Source organism: Ranitomeya imitator, chromosome 3 (genome assembly GCF_032444005.1).
Source record: "Ranitomeya imitator isolate aRanImi1 chromosome 3, aRanImi1.pri, whole genome shotgun sequence".
In the NCBI taxonomy this organism is placed as follows: Eukaryota; Metazoa; Chordata; class Amphibia; order Anura; family Dendrobatidae; genus Ranitomeya; species Ranitomeya imitator.
This window is the reverse complement of record NC_091284.1, coordinates 331,944,753-331,964,790: the sequence shown is the minus strand read 5'-3', so window position 1 is coordinate 331,964,790 and position 20,038 is coordinate 331,944,753. Positions and strand designations below refer to the sequence as shown.

The window sequence follows — 20,038 nt, the reverse complement described above, 5'->3', positions numbered from 1 at the left end:
TTAGTATTTCCAGCCATGGCCGATGATATTGCAGCATCGGCCATGGCTGGATTGTAATATTTCACCCGTTATAATAGGTGAAATATTACAAATCGCTCTGATTGGCAGTTTCACTTTCAACAGCCAATCAGAGCGATCGTAGCCACGAGGGGGTGAAGCCACCCCCCCTGGGCTAAACTACCACTCCCCCTATCCCTGCAGATCGGGTGAAATGGGAGTTAACCCTTTCACCGGATCTGCAGGGACGCGATCTTTCCATGACGCCACATAGGTGTCATGGGTCGGATTGGCACCGACTTTCATGACGCCTACGTGGCGTCATGGGTCGGGAAGGGGTTAAGTAAGAATGACATCACTGGACACTTTAAAAGGAGGCTGGTGCTCGGTATCTTTGTTTCTCTTCAGTTAACCATGGTTATCTCTAAAGAAACATGTGCAGCCATCATTGCACTGCACAAAAATGGCCTAACAGGGAAGAGTATCGCAGCTACAAAGATTGCACCTCAGTCAACAATCTATCACATCATCAAGAACTTCAAGGAGAGAGCTTCCATTGTTGTCAAAAAGGCTCCAGGGTGCCCAAGAAAGACCAGCAAGCGCCAGGACCGTATCTTAAAACTGTTTCAGCTGCGGGATCGGACTAACAGCAGTGCCAAGCTTGCTCAGGAATGGCAGCAGGCTGGTGTGAGTGCTTCTGCACGCACTGTGAGACGGAGACTCTTTGAGCAAGGCCTGGTTTCAAGGAGGGGAGCAAAGAAGCCACTTCTCTCCAGAAAAAACATCAGGGACCGACTGATATTCTGCAAAAGGTACAGGGAGTGGACTGCTGAGGACTGGGGCAAAATCATTTTCTCTGATGAATCCCCTTTTCGATTGTTTGGGACATCTGGAAAACAGCTTGTTCGGAGAAGAAGAGGTGAGCGCTACCACCAGTCTTGTCTCATGCCAACTGTAAAGCATCCTGAAACCATTCATGTGTGGGGTTGCTTCTCAGCCAAGGGAATCGGCTCACTCACAGTCTTGCCTAAAAACACAGCCATGAATAAAGAATGGTACCAGAATGTCCTCCAAGAGCAACTTCTCCCAACCGTCCAAGAGCAGTTTGGCGCCCAACAATGCCTTTTCCAGCATGATGGAGCACCTTGCAATAAAGCAAAGGTGATAACTAAATGGCTCATGGAACAAAACATAGAGATTTTGGGTCCATGGCCTGGAAACTCCCCAGATCTTAATGCCATTGAGAACTTGTGGTCAATCATCAAGAGACGGGTGGACAAACAAAAACCAACAAATTCTGGCAAAATGCAAGCATTGATTATGCAAGAATGGACTGCTATCAGTCAGGATTAGGTCCAGAAGTTGATTGAGAGCATGCCAGGGAGAATTGCAGAGGTCTTGAAGAAGAAGGGTCAACACTACAAATATTGACTTGCTGCATTAACTCATTCTAACTGTCAATATAACCTATTGGTACTCATAATATGATTGCAATTATATTTCTGTATGTGATATAAACATCAGGCAAACACTAATAGAAACCAGAGGGCAGCAGATCATGTGAAAATATAATTTTGGTGTCAATCTCAAAACTTTTGGCCATGACTGTAGAGAGAGTGGCAGCTGTAACTGATGCCCTGGGACAGACTGACAGCCGGTACAGCACTATCTGCCACCCAGTAGTTAGGCTTCAATGCTTCGTAAGTGCCTACTTAATATTTAGGAGTCCCCCTATGTACAGTAATAATGGCCCCAGCATCGCTGATGAAAGCAGGAGGTCATGTGACGATTTTCTTCTATTGAGAGAAGTCAAACTTGTCTAGTCAACACGTGCAAATCGCAAACGTGGTCGCATGAGCGCCTGATCACACCAGTGGTCTTGGGGTCTCATGACGGCAGGTGCACCCCATCATGATTTGGCAGTCTGTAGAGTGACTGCAGACAATTATCCCAAGCCTTTAATAACTTAAAGGGAACCTGTCACCCCCCCAGGGCCTATTAAGGTAAAAGAGCCACCTTCTTCAGCACTAAGGCTGCATTCTGTGAAGGTGGCTCTTATGTTTTTTATCCCTAATAACGCTGAAATATTCACTTTTATAAATTGTGCACCATACCTGTATTGAGTCCGGGGGGTACGTTTTCTCCCCCTGACTCAGCCGCCTCGTAGCCATTCATCATCCCATTGAGCACCATCTCCTTTCTGTCTTGTGCCGTCACCGGCGCTCTGTAATTAATTCTCGGTCATGCGCAGTGCGCGCTGCCCTGGAACTTATATCAAGTGATGTAAGTAGATCGCACCTGCGCACAGCGCCAGATTCCCAGCCCTGCAGTGTGACTAAATCATAACACACTTCGGGGCGGGATCTCTGGCTTCCGCTACACACAGGCGCGATATCAATACATCAGCTGATGTGAGTTCCAGGGCAGCGTACACGGCGCATGCCCGAAAAATGAGAGCCCAGGCATCGGTGCCCGGTGGGATGATGGACGGCTGGGAGGCGGTTGTGTCCAGGGACAAAAGACGTACCCCCCCAGACTCAGTACAGGTATGCCACGCAATTTATAAAAGTGAATATTTCAGCGTTATTAGGGATCAAAAACATAAGAGCCACCTTCACAGAATGCAGCCTTAGTGCTGCTGAAGGTGGCTGGCTCTATTGCCTTAATAGGGCCTGGAGGGGGTGACAGGATCCCTTTAATAATTTAATTATAAGCAATGTATTCTTATAACATAGAATGCAGCCTGTGGTTACTGTATTGTTATACTTGTTAGGGGGCAGACAGACGGACGTATTTCTCATGTGAGGATCGCATCGCAATCCTCGGACTGACCGTCGGCTCTCCTGACCTGAGGCTGACAGTTGCATAGTAATTTATCACGCTGTCAAGCTTATGTCAGGAGAGGTGTCAGGGCCAGTCCGAGGATTGCAATGCGCTCGTTGCATGAGTTATACGGTGTCTGTCTGCGCCCATATGTTAATACTTATCCTTGTTATAGTAATATTAACCTTCTTTGCTATGCTTGTTTTACTAATACTTATAAAAGACCCAGCTCGCAATAATAAAACCCCCCGACCTCCCCATCTCCAGCCCCCAAGACAGCAACTATTAGGGTATGTTTCCAAGGGACGTATTGCTTGGGTTTTTGCTGGGGATTCGACGCGGTGTACATCCGCAGCATCTAAACTGCAGCTTCCAGATGTTACCGCATAGTGGAGGGGATTTTATGAAATCCCATCTCCGCTATGTGTACATAGACGCAGGTGGCAGACCTGCGTAACCGGACATGTGGCGCGTCTTTCTAGACAGCAGCATGTCTATTTATCTTGTGGAGATGCTCCGTCTCCACAAGATAAATAAAACAGTCTATGAATAGGATGCGGTGATTCCACCCGTGTTCAATGAATATATGCGGAATCACCATGTGTACAACAGGGGGCAGCGCTTTGGGCGGAGCGGGGTATCTGCTGCGTCCAAAGCGCTGCCAATACACCTTGAGGACAACTAGCCTCACATATGATGGAGTGAATATCTCATAACATTAAACAGTATAATAATAATCAGCCCCCAGTGCCCCTTCACCCACGTCAGCCCTCACAGTACCCTCAAACTCTCCCATTCACCCCCAGTACCCTGTCCCCCTCCCACAATACCACCATCCTCTCATTCACCCCCACAGTGACCTGTCCCCCTGCACACCCACAATAACCCTCATCGTTTCACATTTACCCCACAGTGCCCTGTCCTCCTCTCCCACTTCAGCCCCTACAATACCACAATCCTCTCACATTCACCCCCACAGTGACCAAGATATGCCTAAATCAAATTACTCTAATAAATTCCATCCCCACTACTGATGAAGTTCTCAGGCAGACAGTGAGGAGAACCAGGAAGTGTCCAGATAGATGCAAGGAGGGCACTAGGACCCAGCGTACCTCAGCCAAACCAAGCGTGCACACACTGCACAGCCAGAAAGTAACTGCAGCTGCTGCTGCCAGCCAGGAAGAGATTCCTCAGGTGAGACCACATTGCACTCTGCACGGAGGGAGGCTCTGCAGCCGGCATTGTGCTGCTCTCTCCCTAACACCTCAGCCTCGGCAGTGGATCTCCCGGTGGGCCCCTTCAGGTGACTGGGCCCGGGGCAATGGCCCCCTATGCCCCCCCCAGTAGCTACGCTACTGACTGGTGTGACTCTTGGCAGGGAAACTCGGACTGATTTTTTATACTTTTAGTGTGACTCCGGCCCTATGCTCCAGTTTCCACCCATTCTTTCCTCATTTGTTTTGTTGTGCATTTCCTGTTTTGGAGACATATTGCTTTAAGTTTCTGGTCTTGACGCTTTGACATCTTCCTTGGTCTACCAGTATGTTTGCCTTTAACAACCTTCCCATGTTGTTTGTATTTGGTCCAGATTTTAGACACAGCTGACTGTGAACAACCAACATCTTTTGCAACATTTGCGTGATGATTTACCCTCTTTAAAGAATTTGATAATCCTCTCCTTTGTTTTAATTGACATCTCTCGTGTTGGAGCCATGATTCATGTCAGTTCACTTGGTGTAACAGCCCTCCAAGGTGTGATCACTTCTTTTTAGATGCAAACTAATAAGCAGATCTAATTTGATGCAGGTGTTATTTTTGGGTATGAAAATTTACATGGTGATTCCATAATTTTTTCCTCAGAGTTGAGTGATTCCATAATTTTTCCCCTATGCTTGGTTAAGAAAAGTAACCATTACTGACTACCCCATTTTTTATTCTTGATTTTTTTTAATGTTTCTTAAAGCCAGAAAGTTGCCATTTGAAGTGACTTCAGTTTTGTGCCATTTCTGTGATCTGCTTTCTTTCTACAAAATTAAACAACTGAATGAACATCCTCCAAGGTTGGTGATTCCATAATTTTTGCCAGGAGTTGTAGTCTCAACGCCTCATTGTTTTGGAGGTTCATTAAGAAATCCTGAGGGGTCTGTGGGGTAGAGTAGAGCACATTATTCAATTGTATACTTCAAGTGCACAAGTAGAATGTGGGCAGTTGTTTCAATGTGAGTAGAGCATGAGCGTGCTGTAGTCTTCCACTCAACGCAGATTGAGGATTTCATTAGCACACAGCTCCTACATGACACAACCCCTACAGGCACTGGGGTCAGCAGCACACGTGGCACTGCAGGACGCGGCAGAGATTAAAGTCTCATTATTGTGATTCTGAAAAGATATTGTACATGTAATTAAGTAACAATGCTTCAGATGTACATACTTATAATAAAAGTGAATTCCTTTAATTAAGTTGTGATAGAAATTTTTCCACAACATGTAACACATATGTATTTATTGACAAGATCTCTGAAATCAGGGCAAGTTCATATTTTCTGAAGCAATGGGCACTTGCCGAGATAATTAAAGCTACCGTATTTTTCGCTTTATAAGACACTGTGGATTATAAGACGCACCCCAAATTTTGAGGAGAAAAATAGGAAAAAAATAGTTTTTAATAAAACGGTGGTGCTTCTTATAATCCATGCATCTTATTGCTTACCGAGGGTGGTGGCTGTGGTGAATCGAGGTTGCTGGAGGAGGCAGGAGTGGGGTGATGCTGCAGGCCGCAGGCTGGGATCAAGGGGTGTCCGGCAGTGCTGCTGGTGTCTGGTGCTGCTGCCCGATGCTCTGCGGGTGTCTCCGGCGGTCCTGTTGCAGGTGTTCAGCGCTGCTGCCCGGTGCTCTGCTACTGTCTCCTATGCTGCAAGGGCTCTGCCGACATTTTGCGAAAGGCCAGTGCCCTGGCAGTCCCATGATTTCCTGTGCTGTGGACTCTGATAAAATGGCTGCCAAGGGAGCAGCGCATGCACACATGGAGATTTCAGTGCCGAGATCTCCATCTGCGCATGCACCGCCTCCCGGCGGCCATTTTCCCGGAAGGAATGCACCGCACATGCACAGGAAGCATGGATGGAACGGCAGAGCCCCCACGCAGCATGCGACAGAGCGCGACGGCAAGCAATGGGGGACAGTGCTCGGTAGCAGCACCCAGCAGCGACAGAGCGCGACAGGAAACACCGGACACCCGCAGTGGCAGCACAGATAAGGTATATCTGCATTGTAAGATGCACCCCCATTTTCCACCCAAATTTGGGGGAAATAGTGCATCTTACAAAGTGAAAAATACGGTAATTTCTAGTTAATCTTTAATTAGACGTACTTTCTAAATAATCTAGTCTTAAAGGGGCTGTCCAGAATTAGAAAACCATGGCTGATTTCTTTCAGAAACAGTGCCTCCCCTGCCAATGGGTTGTGTCTGGTATGGCAACTAAGGCCCAATTAATTGAATAAACTGAATTACAATGTCAAGCAGCCAGATTTACCACAACCCTCGTGTGATTCTGGATAAATTATGGTTCAGTCTAAGCAAAATAGCAGCTGCACAGGATTTTTGCCATTTTTAGTTAAAAGTATTTTAAATGGGTTTTCTGGGGAAATCAAACTATCACTTATCCACGGGACTGGTGACAACTTATTGATGGAGGAGTCCAACCACTAGGGCCCTTACCTTTGGCGTATTGGGGCACTTTTATCCTTGTTAGAATAGAGCACCTGTGATCATGCTCAACTGGTGCTCAATAGATTTCCTATGAGGATGCTGAGGGCTTCCTCTGCTTTTTCTGTCAGCCCCATAGAGAATAAAAGGAATGGCAACCGGACATGCACACTGCAACACCATTCTAACAGGGCTAAAAGTACCACATCAGGGAAAAAAATTCCTTGCTCTACTGATTAGTGGTTGTGGTTGGACACCCATCGATCAATAAATTATTACGTATCCAAAGGATAGATGATAACTTGTTTTCACCATAGAACCCCCTAAAAGTCATGAGTGATAGGTGTAGTAATCTACACACAATAGTTTTTTCGACACATTATATGTTCACAGGATTAGAGATCAAACTGAATTGTTCTGGCAATGGTAGATCAAGTTGTTGTTGTAGCTGTTAGCTGTAGGAGAAATAGAGGATTCACCACCAGGCCTAGAGGGTAGAGGAAGGTCTGGAGCATGGCATGGTACCAAATGAGAAGCAGCAGCACTGAATCAAGTCTTACATGGGCACAGCGTTAAAGTCCAGCACACCACCATGGATACTCATAGGTGACTCTTCAGTAAAAAGCAGTGTAGGATGGGCCCCCTCTCATCACAAGACTCGAGCACTATTGTATCTTGTGAAGTCCTTTTCAAGCTGACATCCAGGATTTTTGCTAGGTAGTATACAAGAGCGGTGTTGTTTAAAGTATGCTGACTGCCTAACTCATTTGTATGATGACTGAATGGTACGCAGAGGTTTGGGTAATGACAGGGAGGGGATGGGGCCCAATAATTGCTCTAGGACCCCTAGTACACTAGTTACACCACTAGGATTAGGTGTCAGCCATTCATCCTCCTCTATGTATTTTCAGCAAATTCAATGATGCTTGTTTTTTTATGGACGATAGGCAGGGATCAAGTTGGATAATGTCCAGTTAAGGAACTTTAGACTGAAAATTACTGATTGTCTGTGGCCAGCCTACAATTATTTGCTGATGTAAGTTTTGGGCAAAATGCTATCAGCGGGGGGTTAGATTCTGTCTTAGCGGCAGTGTCACTTCTGTCCATTCTCCTGGTTTTACTATAACTGTCTCCCAGAATGTTTTTTCTTGTTCCGTAGAATCCATCCAGCTTACGGGAACATTATAACTGCTTCCTGTAAGAAAGAGAAATAGTCTTTTAAAAATCTTCCAGTTAACACATATTAAAACAAGGAAATATACAGCAAAATATTACATGGTCTGGGACAGTTTGCCTCATTATACTCTATGACTTCATAGGGATGCACATTTTTCTAGAATTCAGAAGGAAGCCCTGATAGAGACAGCAAAAAAGGCACAAATATAGTGTAAAAAGTAGCCCAACAAAAGTACTTAAAGAAGTAGTGGGAACTACTATAAGAAATCAACAACTCCACAACCTCTTTTCTTGTAAATGGTGAGGCTGGAACTTAATCACACCCTACCCCAGTCTTAAGGTACCTTCACACATAACGATATTGTTAACGATATCGTTGCTATTTGTGACGTAGCAACGATATCGTTAATGAAATCGTTCTGTGTGACAGCGACCAACGATCAGGCCCCTGCTGGGAGATCGTTGGTCGCTGAATAAAGTCCAGAACTTTATTTCGTCGCTGGACTCCCTGGAGACATCGCTGGATCGGCGTGTGTGACACCGATCCAGCGATGTCTTCACTGGTAACCAGGGTAAACATCGGGTAACTAAGCGCAGGGCCGCGCTTAGTAACCCGATGTTTACCCTGGTTACCATGCTAAAAGTAAAAAAAAACAAACACTAGATACTTACCTACCGCTGTCTGTCCTCCAGCGCTGTGCTCTGCTCTCCTCCTGTACTGTCTGTGAGCCGGAAAGCAGAGCGGTGACGTCACCGCTCTGCTTTCCGGCTCACAGCCAGTACAGGAGGAGTGCAGAGAAGCAGAGCGCAGCGCTGGAGGACAGACAGCGGTAGGTAAGTATGTAGCGTTTGTTTTTTTTCACTTTTAGCATGGTAACCAGGGTAAACATCGGGTTACTAAGCGCGGCCCTGCGCTTAGTTACCCGATATTTACCCTGGTTACCGTCATCGTTGGTCGCTGGAGAGCGGTCTGTGTGACAGCTCTCCAGAGACCAAACAGCGACGCTGCAGCGATCCGGATCGTTGTCTGTATCGCTGCAGCGTCGCTTAATGTGAAGGGGCCTTTAGGCTAGAATAGCTCCTGGTTTCCTCATTGCGCTGCATGCTGACATTTAGATAATTGTTAAGAGAGGAGCATGAGCTGGTTCACAGAACCAAATCTTTTAGAATATCTACTGTAGATTTTTGACTTTAGGCTTACCAACACATAGTTTAAGAAAAATAAAATAAAATAACCAGTGGGCATCCTATTAAGCCAGGAAAAATATTGTCCATATTGTCCAATCAACGCAACCGCTACACAACCGCAACATCAGCAAAGTGATATATAAGCAGCTAGAGACCACAGCGGAGTACATACGAAAGACCAAATAGCTGGAAAACGCAAAGACAAAGTAAGAATTAATATTCAACCAGAGGACCAACACCAATGTTCCCTAAAGGGTTGTTCAACAGCAAAATATTTCTTTTTTGTTGCATGTAAGCACCGTCATACCACACTAGAACCTTTTTCTGGCACTAGATCAGCACTTTCTAACTACTTTGCACCATCTGGGATTCCGTCAAATTTGCGCAACTATATGATAACTATATGATAACATAATAAAACTGTGAATTACCTTTCAAGTCATCTCCTCCTCCAGCACTGCCACTCCAATAAACTACATCAGTCCTTGTAGCTAGTCACATGCCATGACGTATTTACATGACCTCTGCAGTCAATCACTGGCCTCAGTGGTCATGAGCTGTACAGGCCAATATTACTGCTTAGGTTGCAGCTGTCGCAGGGACAGCAGATTGGCGCACCAGGGTGACAGTGCTGGAAAGGTAGTGAATTTGTAAGAGGAGTTATGGTTATTTTATTATGCTGCATGCATCAGGCAAATTTAATTAAATCTTGGAAAAACCTCTTTAATGTTTACACCATTTATAATTAGCAAAAATGCAATTATTCTAAAATAACATATTCCGTTAGAACTATGAGGGAAAAAGTTTGAAGTACCTCGACCAATACTGAGACGAATTCCTCCGAGAGGTCGACTAGACATGGCTCCTTGATTCCAGACTGTGAATTCTACACATACTTCAGTCAGATCTTCCATCCGAAAACCATCATATACCATAGTGTGATTGTACATTGGCCGTAAACTACGTGAAATAACTCGTGTGCGCTGAATATTTGAGGGACTGTCGTCTGGGAGCACACAGCTATGTAGAGGTAGTAAATGTGAAAATTAATGCTTTGCAGGCTAATACCCTAAACTCTGACACCATATGCAAATCAATATACCTAATTTGGACATGTCTGTGTGTCTGTGCACAATGAGTTATCCACAGCTAAACAGTAACTTAGATATCCATAGTTACTACCACTAGCAGCTAACTGCCTGTGCGTAACCATGGATACCAAAGGAGAGGAGCTCTCCCTGGTGGCGAGTTAAGGCATAAGTCTTTTTTGAACGTTAGCATTTAATACAGAGACAAACCCCAATGTTGATGGTTACCCACAGTACCGTCGATGCAATACGCGCTCAATTTGGGGAAAAAATTGCCCAAATGTAGACAGTCTCTTTAACAGATAGTGAGCTGTATTACCTAAGACTCTTTTTACTTCACGTAAGAAGAGCAAAGTCTTATGCTGACTTAAGGACTGTTAATGGAGTCGAACATGACACATATAAAAATGCGTGCATTAATCTTCATCTTTTGGAAGACGACTCCCAATCGGAAGACAGTATAACGGATGCAATCGCTTTCCAAATGCCCTACCAACTTCGCAAATTATTTGCTATAATTTGAGTATATGGCGAACCAGCTAAACCATTGGCATTATGGCAAAAATATAAAACCGATTTCATGGAGGCGGTGTACTCCAGAAATTGCTGAGGAACTGGCTCTTTGTAATATTAATGAAGTGCTCTTAATCAATAAAAAGTCCTGTGCTGACTACGGATTGCCAACTCCAGTAAATGTTTCACATGAACTACTGGACCAACTGAATTATGCTGTAATAAAGCAGGAGGCTGAGCAATTGAAAGCTATGCTTAATGAAGCTCAGAAATCAGCTTTTGATGCAATTATGCAAGCAGTCAATGCTGCATCACAGCCAGAAGACACTTTTTTTTCTGCCCAGGAGGCAGTGGGAATACATTTTTGCTTGCACAAGACACTACAAGCAGAAAAGAAGTCTATTTGCTCAGTAGCCTCCACTGGATTGGCGGCTGTATTACTACAAAACGGTAGCACCTACCATTCCAAGTTTGGCCTTGGAATTACAAGAAATGAGACCACAGTGTCAAAAATTAAGCCAACCTCACTTCAAGCAAAGGAGCTTAGGGAGTCATCTGTCGTTATTTGGGACAAAGTAACAATGACTACCTGTTTTAATATGAACGCTGTGGATAATTTGTTCCAAGATACAGTGGGGCAAAAAAGTATTTAGTCAGTCAGCAGTAGTGCAAGTTCCACCACTTAAAAAGATGAGAGGCGTCTGTAATTTACATCATAGGTAGACCTCAACTATGGGAGACAAACTGAGAAAAAAAAAATCCAGAAAATCACATTGTCTGTTTTTTTAACATTTTATTTGCATATTATGGTGGAAAATAAGTATTTGGTCAGAAACAAAATTTCATCTCAATACTTTGTAATATATCCTTTGTTGGCAATGACAGAGGTCAAACGTTTTCTGTAAGTCTTCACAAGGTTGCCACACACTGTTGTTGGTATGTTGGCCCATTCCTCCATGCAGATCTCCTCTAGAGCAGTGATGTTTTTGGCTTTTCGCTTGGCAACATGGACTTTCAACTCCCTCCAAAGGTTTTCTATAGGGTTGAGATCTGGAGACTGGCTAGGCCACTCCAGGACCTTGAAATGCTTCTTACGAAGCCACTCCTTCGTTGCCCTGGCGGTGTGCTTTGGATCATTGTCATGTTGAAAGACCCAGCCACGTTTCATCTTCAATGCCCTTGCTGATGGAAGGAGGTTTGCACTCAAAATCTCACGATACATGGCCCCATTCATTCTTTCATGTACCCGGATCAGTCGTCCTGGCCCCTTTGCAGAGAAACAGCCCCAAAGCATGATGTTTCCACCACCATGCTTTACAGTAGGTATGGTGTTTGATGGATGCAACTCAGTATTCTTTTTCCTCCAAACACGACAAGTTGTGTTTCTACCAAACAGTTCCAGTTTGGTTTCATCAGACCATAGGACATTCTCCCAAAACTCCTCTGGATCATCCAAATGCTCTCTAGCAAACTTCAGCCGGGCCCGGACATGTACTGGCTTAAGCAGTGGGACACGTCTGGCACTGCAGGATCTGAGTCCATGGTGGCGTAGTGTGTTACTTATGGTAGGCCTTGTTACATTGGTCCCAGCTCTCTGCAGTTCATTCACTAGGTCCCCCCGCGTGGTTCTGGGATTTTTGCTCACCGTTCTTGTGATCATTCTGACCCCACGGGGTGGGATTTTGCGTGGAGCCCCAGATCGAGGGAGATTATCAGTGGTCTTGTATGTCTTCCATTTTCTAATTATTGCTCCCACTGTTGATTTCTTCACTCCAAGCTGGTTGGCTATTGCACATTCAGTCTTCCCAGCCTGGTGCAGGGCTACAATTTTGTTTCTGGTGTCCTTTGACAGCTCTTTGGTCTTCACCATAGTGGAGTTTGGAGTCAGACTGTTTGAGGGTGTGCACAGGTGTCTTTTTATACTGATAACAAGTTTAAACAGGTGCCATTACTACAGGTAATGAGTGGAGGAAAGAGGAGACTCTTAAAGAAGAAGTTACAGGTCTGTGAGAGCCAGAAATCTTGATTGCTTGTTTCTGACCAAATACTTATTTTCCACCATAATATGCAAATAAAATGATAAAAAAAACAGACAATGTGATTTTCTGGATTTTTTTTTCTCAGTTTGTCTCCCATAGTTGAGGTCTACCTATGATGTAAATTACAGACGCCTCTCATCTTTTTAAGTGGTGGAACTTGCACTATTGCTGACTGACTAAATACTTTTTTGCCCCACTGTATATGTGAAAAAAGACCATGTGGTGGAAAAGTTTTCATAAACGGTAGTGACTTTCGTCAAACCCTACCGATAGTGAAAGGTGGAAAAGAGCCCAAATTGTACAGTCCACCATTAAATACTCAAAATCCTGGAATCAGTTTTCACGGTTCCAGTTAGAACAGAATATGAGAATGTCTCAGGACAAAGATGAGTACAACTCATGGTTACTGAAACTTGGCAATGGAGAGTTGTCAAATATATATGGTCTACCAGAAGACACAATTGAAATCCTGAATTCTTTTATTAAAGAGGGTGATTTAATTACAGCTATTTTTGGTGACTCAATTGAGATTACTGATGCAATGGTAGAAGCAATTGCCAAAAAAGCAATTCTTATGCCATTGAATGATGACGTTCATGCCTTGAACGACAAAATTCTTAGTCAAGTTCAAGGTGAACACTCAACATATCGCTCCTTCGACACAATTGCAGAAGAGGAGTGTGGGATTCTCACAGATTATCCTGTAAAGTTTCTTAACTCTTTGAATCCCACTGGGATGCCTCCTCATGAACTAAAGCTGAAACCAGGAGCTGTAATTATGCTTCTGCATAATCTTAACCGAAAGCGTGGCCTTTGTAATGACAGAAGGCTTTAAGTGAAAAGCTTAAAAGCAAACGTTATTCATGCCGTTGCTTTAAATGGAAAAGCAAAGGGTCAGACAGTTCTTATTCCAAGAATTGACCTGATTTCCAAAGATAAAAACTTGCCAGATGTCACAGCGTCAGTTTCCTGTCAGGTTGGCTTTTGCAATGACCATCAAAAAATCTCAGGGACAGTCCTTGGATATTGTAGGAATTTATTTGCCTCTCTCGGTGTTTTCACATGGGCAGTTATATGTGGCTTAAAAGCCAACAAATAAGTTTCAAAATATTTGAGACACAGAAGCAAGGTAAACTGATTCCTAACGTTGACAAATGGTTTACTGTCAACTGTGTGTGCAAAGAAGTCTTTTATTAAGCTTTTTAAGAATTGTAAAAGCCCAAAAATGTACACAAAAGTGGGACTAACTCCTAGCCGCAGTCTACGAACTAAACATTGGGCATTGGCAGGGCCTTGAGGGCAGATTCCAAGTGTGCCTTGTGAAATAGCTTACGCTCAGGAACACTGAGGAATAGCGCTATCGGATAGCTCTACCCGTTCATTTACTTTAGGAATAGGGCTATGGGATAGCTCTACCCATTCACTTTCTTCATGGATAGCACTATCGGATAGCTCTACCCTAACAGTATTAACTACAGAGCTTTTTCATACACAAGGTAGGAGTGGCAGGAAGGGTACACCAGGAATTTATGTTTGCTATTAGTCTGCACATACGTCAGTCTGTTGCGTGGGTACACCCCATTGAGAGGTCAGTCTAGTGCGTGGGTACACCCCATTGAGAGGTCAGTCTAGTGCGTGGGTACACCCCATTGCGAGGTCAGTCTGGTGCGTGGGTTCACCCCATTGCAAGGTCAGTCTGCTGCGTGGGTACACCCCATTGCGAGGTCAGTCTGCTGCATGGTTACACCCCATTGCGTCATTCATAATCACAGCATGCCCGAAGGGTGTGCAATCACTCGTATAATCTAAAGCTCCCGCCAACAATATTGGCCGACATTGAACTAAGACCTTAAGGCTATTTTTCCACAATTAATATTTGGTGTTTGATGTTGCAGACTTTCTGCACCTACAGCAATATGTAAATTAGGTTACGTGAGTTTTAATCTTAGCATTTTTAGGAGCCGTTTTTTAATCGCATTTTTGATGCTGTGTATCTTGTCTCTTGTTGGGGTTTCATGCTTTAAACATTGCCTTGTTTTTAATATTTCCTGGCATTTAGCTTTGACAAAAAATTATTGATATAGTTATGTGCGGATTGTATTACTTTTTAGTGAGTTTTTGCAGCAGAAACACACCAAAAACACATATTGTTTTTTACCTGCGGATTTTTTGCATCCAATGCAAGTCTACAGGTAAAATCTGCACATGAAACTCAGCATATTCATAAGAGAAATTGACATGTTGCGGATTTGAAACAGGCACCGTAAGTCAGTTTACTTTAAATCACAGTGGGAATGAGATCTCTATTCATCCCATTCACTTTGCTTGAACTGGATGTAATATACAGCGTTTTTGACGCAGCGAAAACACACAGCATCAAAGACTCATGGTGGGCACTCTGCTTAAAAGGTAGAAATGGAAGTATAACTTCTAATGTTACTGTACCATTTTACGAATGAACTAATGTTCCCAGCTTTATGTGGAACAAGCTGTTGTGCCTCCTTGACCCAAATATGCAGTTCTCCAGAGGGTGGATGTCCTAAACCTGCCATTAATAAAAGGTGGCAATTTAATAAGTTGAACCTAATGAAAAAAAACTGAGTACAATTTCACACAATATATACAGTGAATATGACCTTCAGCAAGTCTCTGGACCAATAGAGAAACTTTACCTTTGCTAAGAAAGTTGACCAGCTGGTGCAAGTATTGTCTAAGGGTATATGCACACACGGAGTTGATTTGATGAAGTCAAAAACAAGGGAATTTTCTTTTGGAAACTTGATTCAGGAAAAGCACCTTTTTTGAGGAGTTTTTGGTGGTGTGTTACATATTCTGAATCGGTTTTGAAGTGCTTTTCAAGCGGTTTTGGAGAGGTCATTTCCTGGAGCATATTTGGCAGTCTTGAAATTTACACAGTGCATAGTTAGTAACGTTTCCCATCAAGAGATGCTTTAAAAAAGTGACATGCACTTTCTTTTCTCCTACTAGGCATTTTTAAAAATCCAAAGCACAATAAAAAAAATGCTCAAAAGACTGATCATATGAACAGCAAAGTGGTTTTCCAACAGAAATGGCACAATGGCACAAAAATAGCTAGCAAAATGATCAATAGATTATTCCTATTAATTTGCATGGGAAAATGGTTTGCTGCTCATATGTTAATGTTATGTTGCGGGTTCCGATGCGGGATTTTACCCCTACTATTGATGCTGCATATGCAGCAATATGCAGCATCAATAGTAGTGTTAAAAATAATAAAATCATGGTATACTCACCCTCTGACATCCCGATCTCCTTGACGCTGCAGGCAGCGGTCCGGTTCCAAAGATGCTGTGCGACCAGGACCTTCGGTGACGTCACGGTCATGTGACCGCGATGTCACCGAAGGTCCTGGTCGCATAGCAAACCTGAGACCGGACGGCCGCGTGCAGCGCTGAGACTTCCGAGGGTGAGTATACATGATTTTTTATTTTAATTCTTTTTTTTTTAATACAAATATGGTTCCCGGGGCCTGGAGGAGAGTCTCCTCTCCTCCACCCCGGGTATAACCCGCACATTATCCGCATTACTTCCCGCATGGTGGGCTCAGCCCCATGCGGGAAGTAAGCGGATCAATGCATTTCTATGGGTGCAGAATCGCTGCGATTCTGCACAAAGAAGTGACATGGTCCTTCTTTTTTTCCGCAGCAATTCTGCGCGGTTTTTTTCGGGTTTTTCCGCATCATGTGCACTGCGGTTTCTGTTTTCCATAGGGTAACATTGTACTGTACCCTGCATGGAAAACAGCTGCGGACCTGCAGCGGCAAAATCGCCGCGGTTCCGCAGTAAAAACCGCATAGTGTGAACATGGCCTAAGGCTTTCAAAGATGCCAAACATTTAAAAGAAGTCATATGTAACTTTCTTTCAGCTAGGAAGATGCTCAATACTTTACAAGAGAAGACACAAGGGCATTTTATCAGTGTTTTGCTTGAAAAAGTGCTAGCAATTTCTTCATCTTTTAATGGATTTTAAAGCATCAGGAAATGACTGAAAAAATGCTTAAAAAATGTAGATGTAAAAACACTTGGCAAATGACCAAAAATGGTGATAAAAAGAAAAGCTGCTTCAGGGTTACAAAACTTAAAGGGAACCTGTCACCTGAATTTGGCGGGACTGGTTTTGGGTCATATGGGCGGAGTTTTCGGGTGTTTGATTCACCCTTTCCTTACCCGCTGGCTGCATGCTGGCTGCAATATTGGATTGAAGTTCATTCTCTGTCCTCCATAGTACACGCCTGCGCAAGGCAAGATTGCTTTGCGCAGGCGTGTACTACGGAGGACATAGAATGAACTTCAATCCAATATTGCAGCCAGCATGCAGCCAGCGGGTAAGGAAAGGGTGAATCAAACACCCGAAAACTCTGCCCATATGACCCAAAACCAGTCCCGCCAAATTCAGGTGACAGAGTCCCTTTAAGGGAGAAGGAGAGATTCCCAAGGTATCTTCTGCTTGAAAAAAATAGACATTTTGACCAACATAAAAGTTACAGTATGATCATACCCTTTAGGTATGCCTTTAAGTTAAGCAACTGATCCTCATCAAAATCTGCTTTGAAAACCTCTTCAGAAACTCTTGTAAATTCTTTCTGTTCACATCTATATGAAATCCACATTTTTGTTGTTTATATTTTTATTTTTTTTATGAAAAGCTTTTTAAAAATGTGTTTGTGTGTGTGTGTGGGGGGGGGGATACATCTTCAAACCAGGCACCAGTCATTTAAAAAAAAGTCCTCCAAAATGTTTCAAAACAGCTTGAGGAAAAGAAAAACTCCCCAAAATAGGAGAGATTACTAACGCTGTTTCTGTTTGAAAAACTCATGTTTTTAACCCCCAAAAATCACTTAGAGTAGAATAACATGGGCAGTTTTTGAAGCCAAAATCACTAGTTGATTCAGTTGTTATGGACAATATAAAGGAAGAATTTATATTTATCAGAAACTGAATGTCTCTAAAACCAAGTTATAAAAACTGCTCTTTTGCCCTTCAAGATTATTGAAAATCACTTATAAACAAGGGAAGTAGTTAATTGAATAATGAGTAAATAAAAAGATAACGCTCACCATCAGCACCCCGAGGAATGAATTTGGCAGCCAAATTGAGTCTTCCTCGAATGTACAAGAAATCTGGCGACAGAGGGGTCTGAGAAAGATATAAATTATAGTTTTATTGTCAGGTTGATGATCCAATATACAAATAAGTGTTATTATCACCACAGTATCTGAGCTATACAGGTGCTGCTCACAAAATTAGAATATCATCAAAAATGTATTTCAGTTCGTCAATACAAAAAGAGAAACTCAGATATTATATAGAGTCATTATAAACAGAGTGATGTATGTCAAGTGTTTATTTCTGTTAATGTTGATGATTATGGCTTACAGCCAATTAAAACCCAAAAGTCATTATCTAAGCAAATTAGAATACTTTATAACATCAACTTGAAAAATAATTTAAAAATCTAAAATGTTGGCCTACTGAAATGTATGTTCAGTAAATGCATCAAATTGATGGACAGTGGCTTTTCTGTAATGATTACAGAAAGCTAAATGAGGTGTCCAAGTTTGAGGAGTATCCAATGCCCCAGGTTGATGAGCTCATTGAAAGGCTAATGTCAGCCAGATACATCACCACCCTGGTCCTAATGAACGGGTACTGGCAGATTCTCCTGTCCCCAAGTGCCATGGAGAAAATGGCCTTCTCTACACCAGATGGAAGCTTCCAGTATACCAGAATGCGGTTCAGTCTACAAGGAGTCCCAGCTACCTTCCAGAAGACTATGGGCTGGATCCTAGCCCCTCACAAGAAGTATGCCGCTTTTTTTGGACGACATTGTGATCTTCAGCCCGCAGTGGGGAATTCACCTGCAGAAGGTTCAGGTGGTACTGGATGCAGTAAGGAAGGCAGGTGTGAGATATGGGAAAATTATATCTAATTAATATCATTTTGTTATCTGATGGGATTCCCTATCAGATACAGTTTGGCCCAAAATACTTGCTCCCAAACTCAGCCCCCACCTTTGGCATTCTCCCAGGTCAAAAGGGAAGTCAAAAACACATAAAACAATTGGACCTCATTATCCAGCGAAGGCACTTCCTTCGACAGGGCAGACCAATGGTTTTTTTTTAATTAGCTTGATCAAAAAGGCTTTTTAAACTCTCCCTGGGGGGGCCAAAAGGCATAGACCCTGTGTCCCCCAGCACCAAGTCCAGCAATTATCGCAGGGTTGTGAACTCTTGTGCAGTTACCAGCCAACTGGCTTCCATTGTTGGACTCAGACTGACACACAGACATAATGGCACAACAGATACCCGGCTTAACAGCACAAGACTCTGAGATGTTGAATTTCGAAAATGACCTATAATAAAAGAATGCAATATTTCTGAACCTAGCCAAGCACATAATCAGAATCTGCATTCCTTTCCCCACAAGCCCATACCATGCAGCCACCTATAGAACTCCGTGGTATTGAATTATAAAGCATAGCTACCAGAAATTAAATACAGTAGCCGCATTTGGTCTCCCTGCACAGATAAAATCCAGCTGAACCCAGTGCCACCACGGCCATCCCATTTAGAGCTCTGGGCGGAAAGGTATGGGCTTCTTCGGTTCTGGCTGTAAAATCATGCTCTCCTATATGGGAGGAGACAGGCTGCACAGCCAAGGGGTTGGCACAGCATGTGGGAGGGAGCGGCTTAGGGGATAATAGGCAGCTCCTGATTTTGGACTGAGTTTTTCTACTGGCAGGAGACCCATTAGCTGACGTGGCCAGAGAATCACGTAACAAAGATTTGGACCTGTGATCCATCAGCGCCTCCCTGTGGTCACATGCTACATAAGGTGGTAATTGTAATCTGTCTGTATCCTACCCTTGCATTACACTTCTGACTGTATACTTGTATATTATTCTTATATACAGTGGGGCAAAAAAGTATTTAGTCAGTCAGCAATAGTGCAAGTTCCACCACTTAAAAAGATGAGAGGCGTCTGTAATTTACATCATAGGTAGACCTCAACTATGGGAGACAAACTGAGAAAAAAAAATCCAGAAAATCACATTGTCTGTTTTTTTAACATTTTATTTGCATATTATGGTGGAAAATAAGTATTTGGTCAGAAACAAAATTTCATCTCAATACTTTGTAATATATCCTTTGTTGACAATGACAGAGGTCAAACGTTTTCTGTAAGTCTTCACAAGGTTGCCACACACTGTTGTTGATATGTTGGCCCATTCCTCCATGCAGATCTCCTCTAGAGCAGTGATGTTTTTGGCTTTTCGCTTGGCAACACGGACTTTCAACTCCCTCCAAAGGTTTTCTATAGGGTTGAGATCTGGAGACTGGCTAGGCCACTCCAGGACCTTGAAATGCTTCTTACGAAGCCACTCCTTCGTTGCCCTGGCAGTGTGCTTTGGATCATTGTCATGTTGAAAGACCCAGCCACGTTTCATCTTCAATGCCCTTGCTGAT

General features: G+C 43.4%; 1 protein-coding gene across 4 annotated transcripts in view; it reads right to left on the bottom strand.

Moving 5' to 3' along the window:
* Window positions 1–5,251: 5,251 nt before the first annotated feature.
* Window positions 5,252–20,038, bottom strand: part of SYTL1 (synaptotagmin like 1) — a 268,530-nt gene continuing 253,743 nt past the window's right edge. For all 4 annotated transcript variants that reach the window (XM_069756730.1, XM_069756733.1, XM_069756731.1 and 1 more), the window contains 4 exons: window positions 17,630–17,708; window positions 14,976–15,075; window positions 9,705–9,910; window positions 5,252–7,721 (listed from right to left, as the gene is read on the bottom strand). In XM_069756730.1, the coding sequence (XP_069612831.1) occupies window positions 7,585–7,721; window positions 9,705–9,910; window positions 14,976–15,075; window positions 17,630–17,708 (522 nt within the window). In that variant the 3' untranslated portion in view covers window positions 5,252–7,584. The remainder of the gene's footprint in view (window positions 7,722–9,704; window positions 9,911–14,975; window positions 15,076–17,629; window positions 17,709–20,038) is intronic.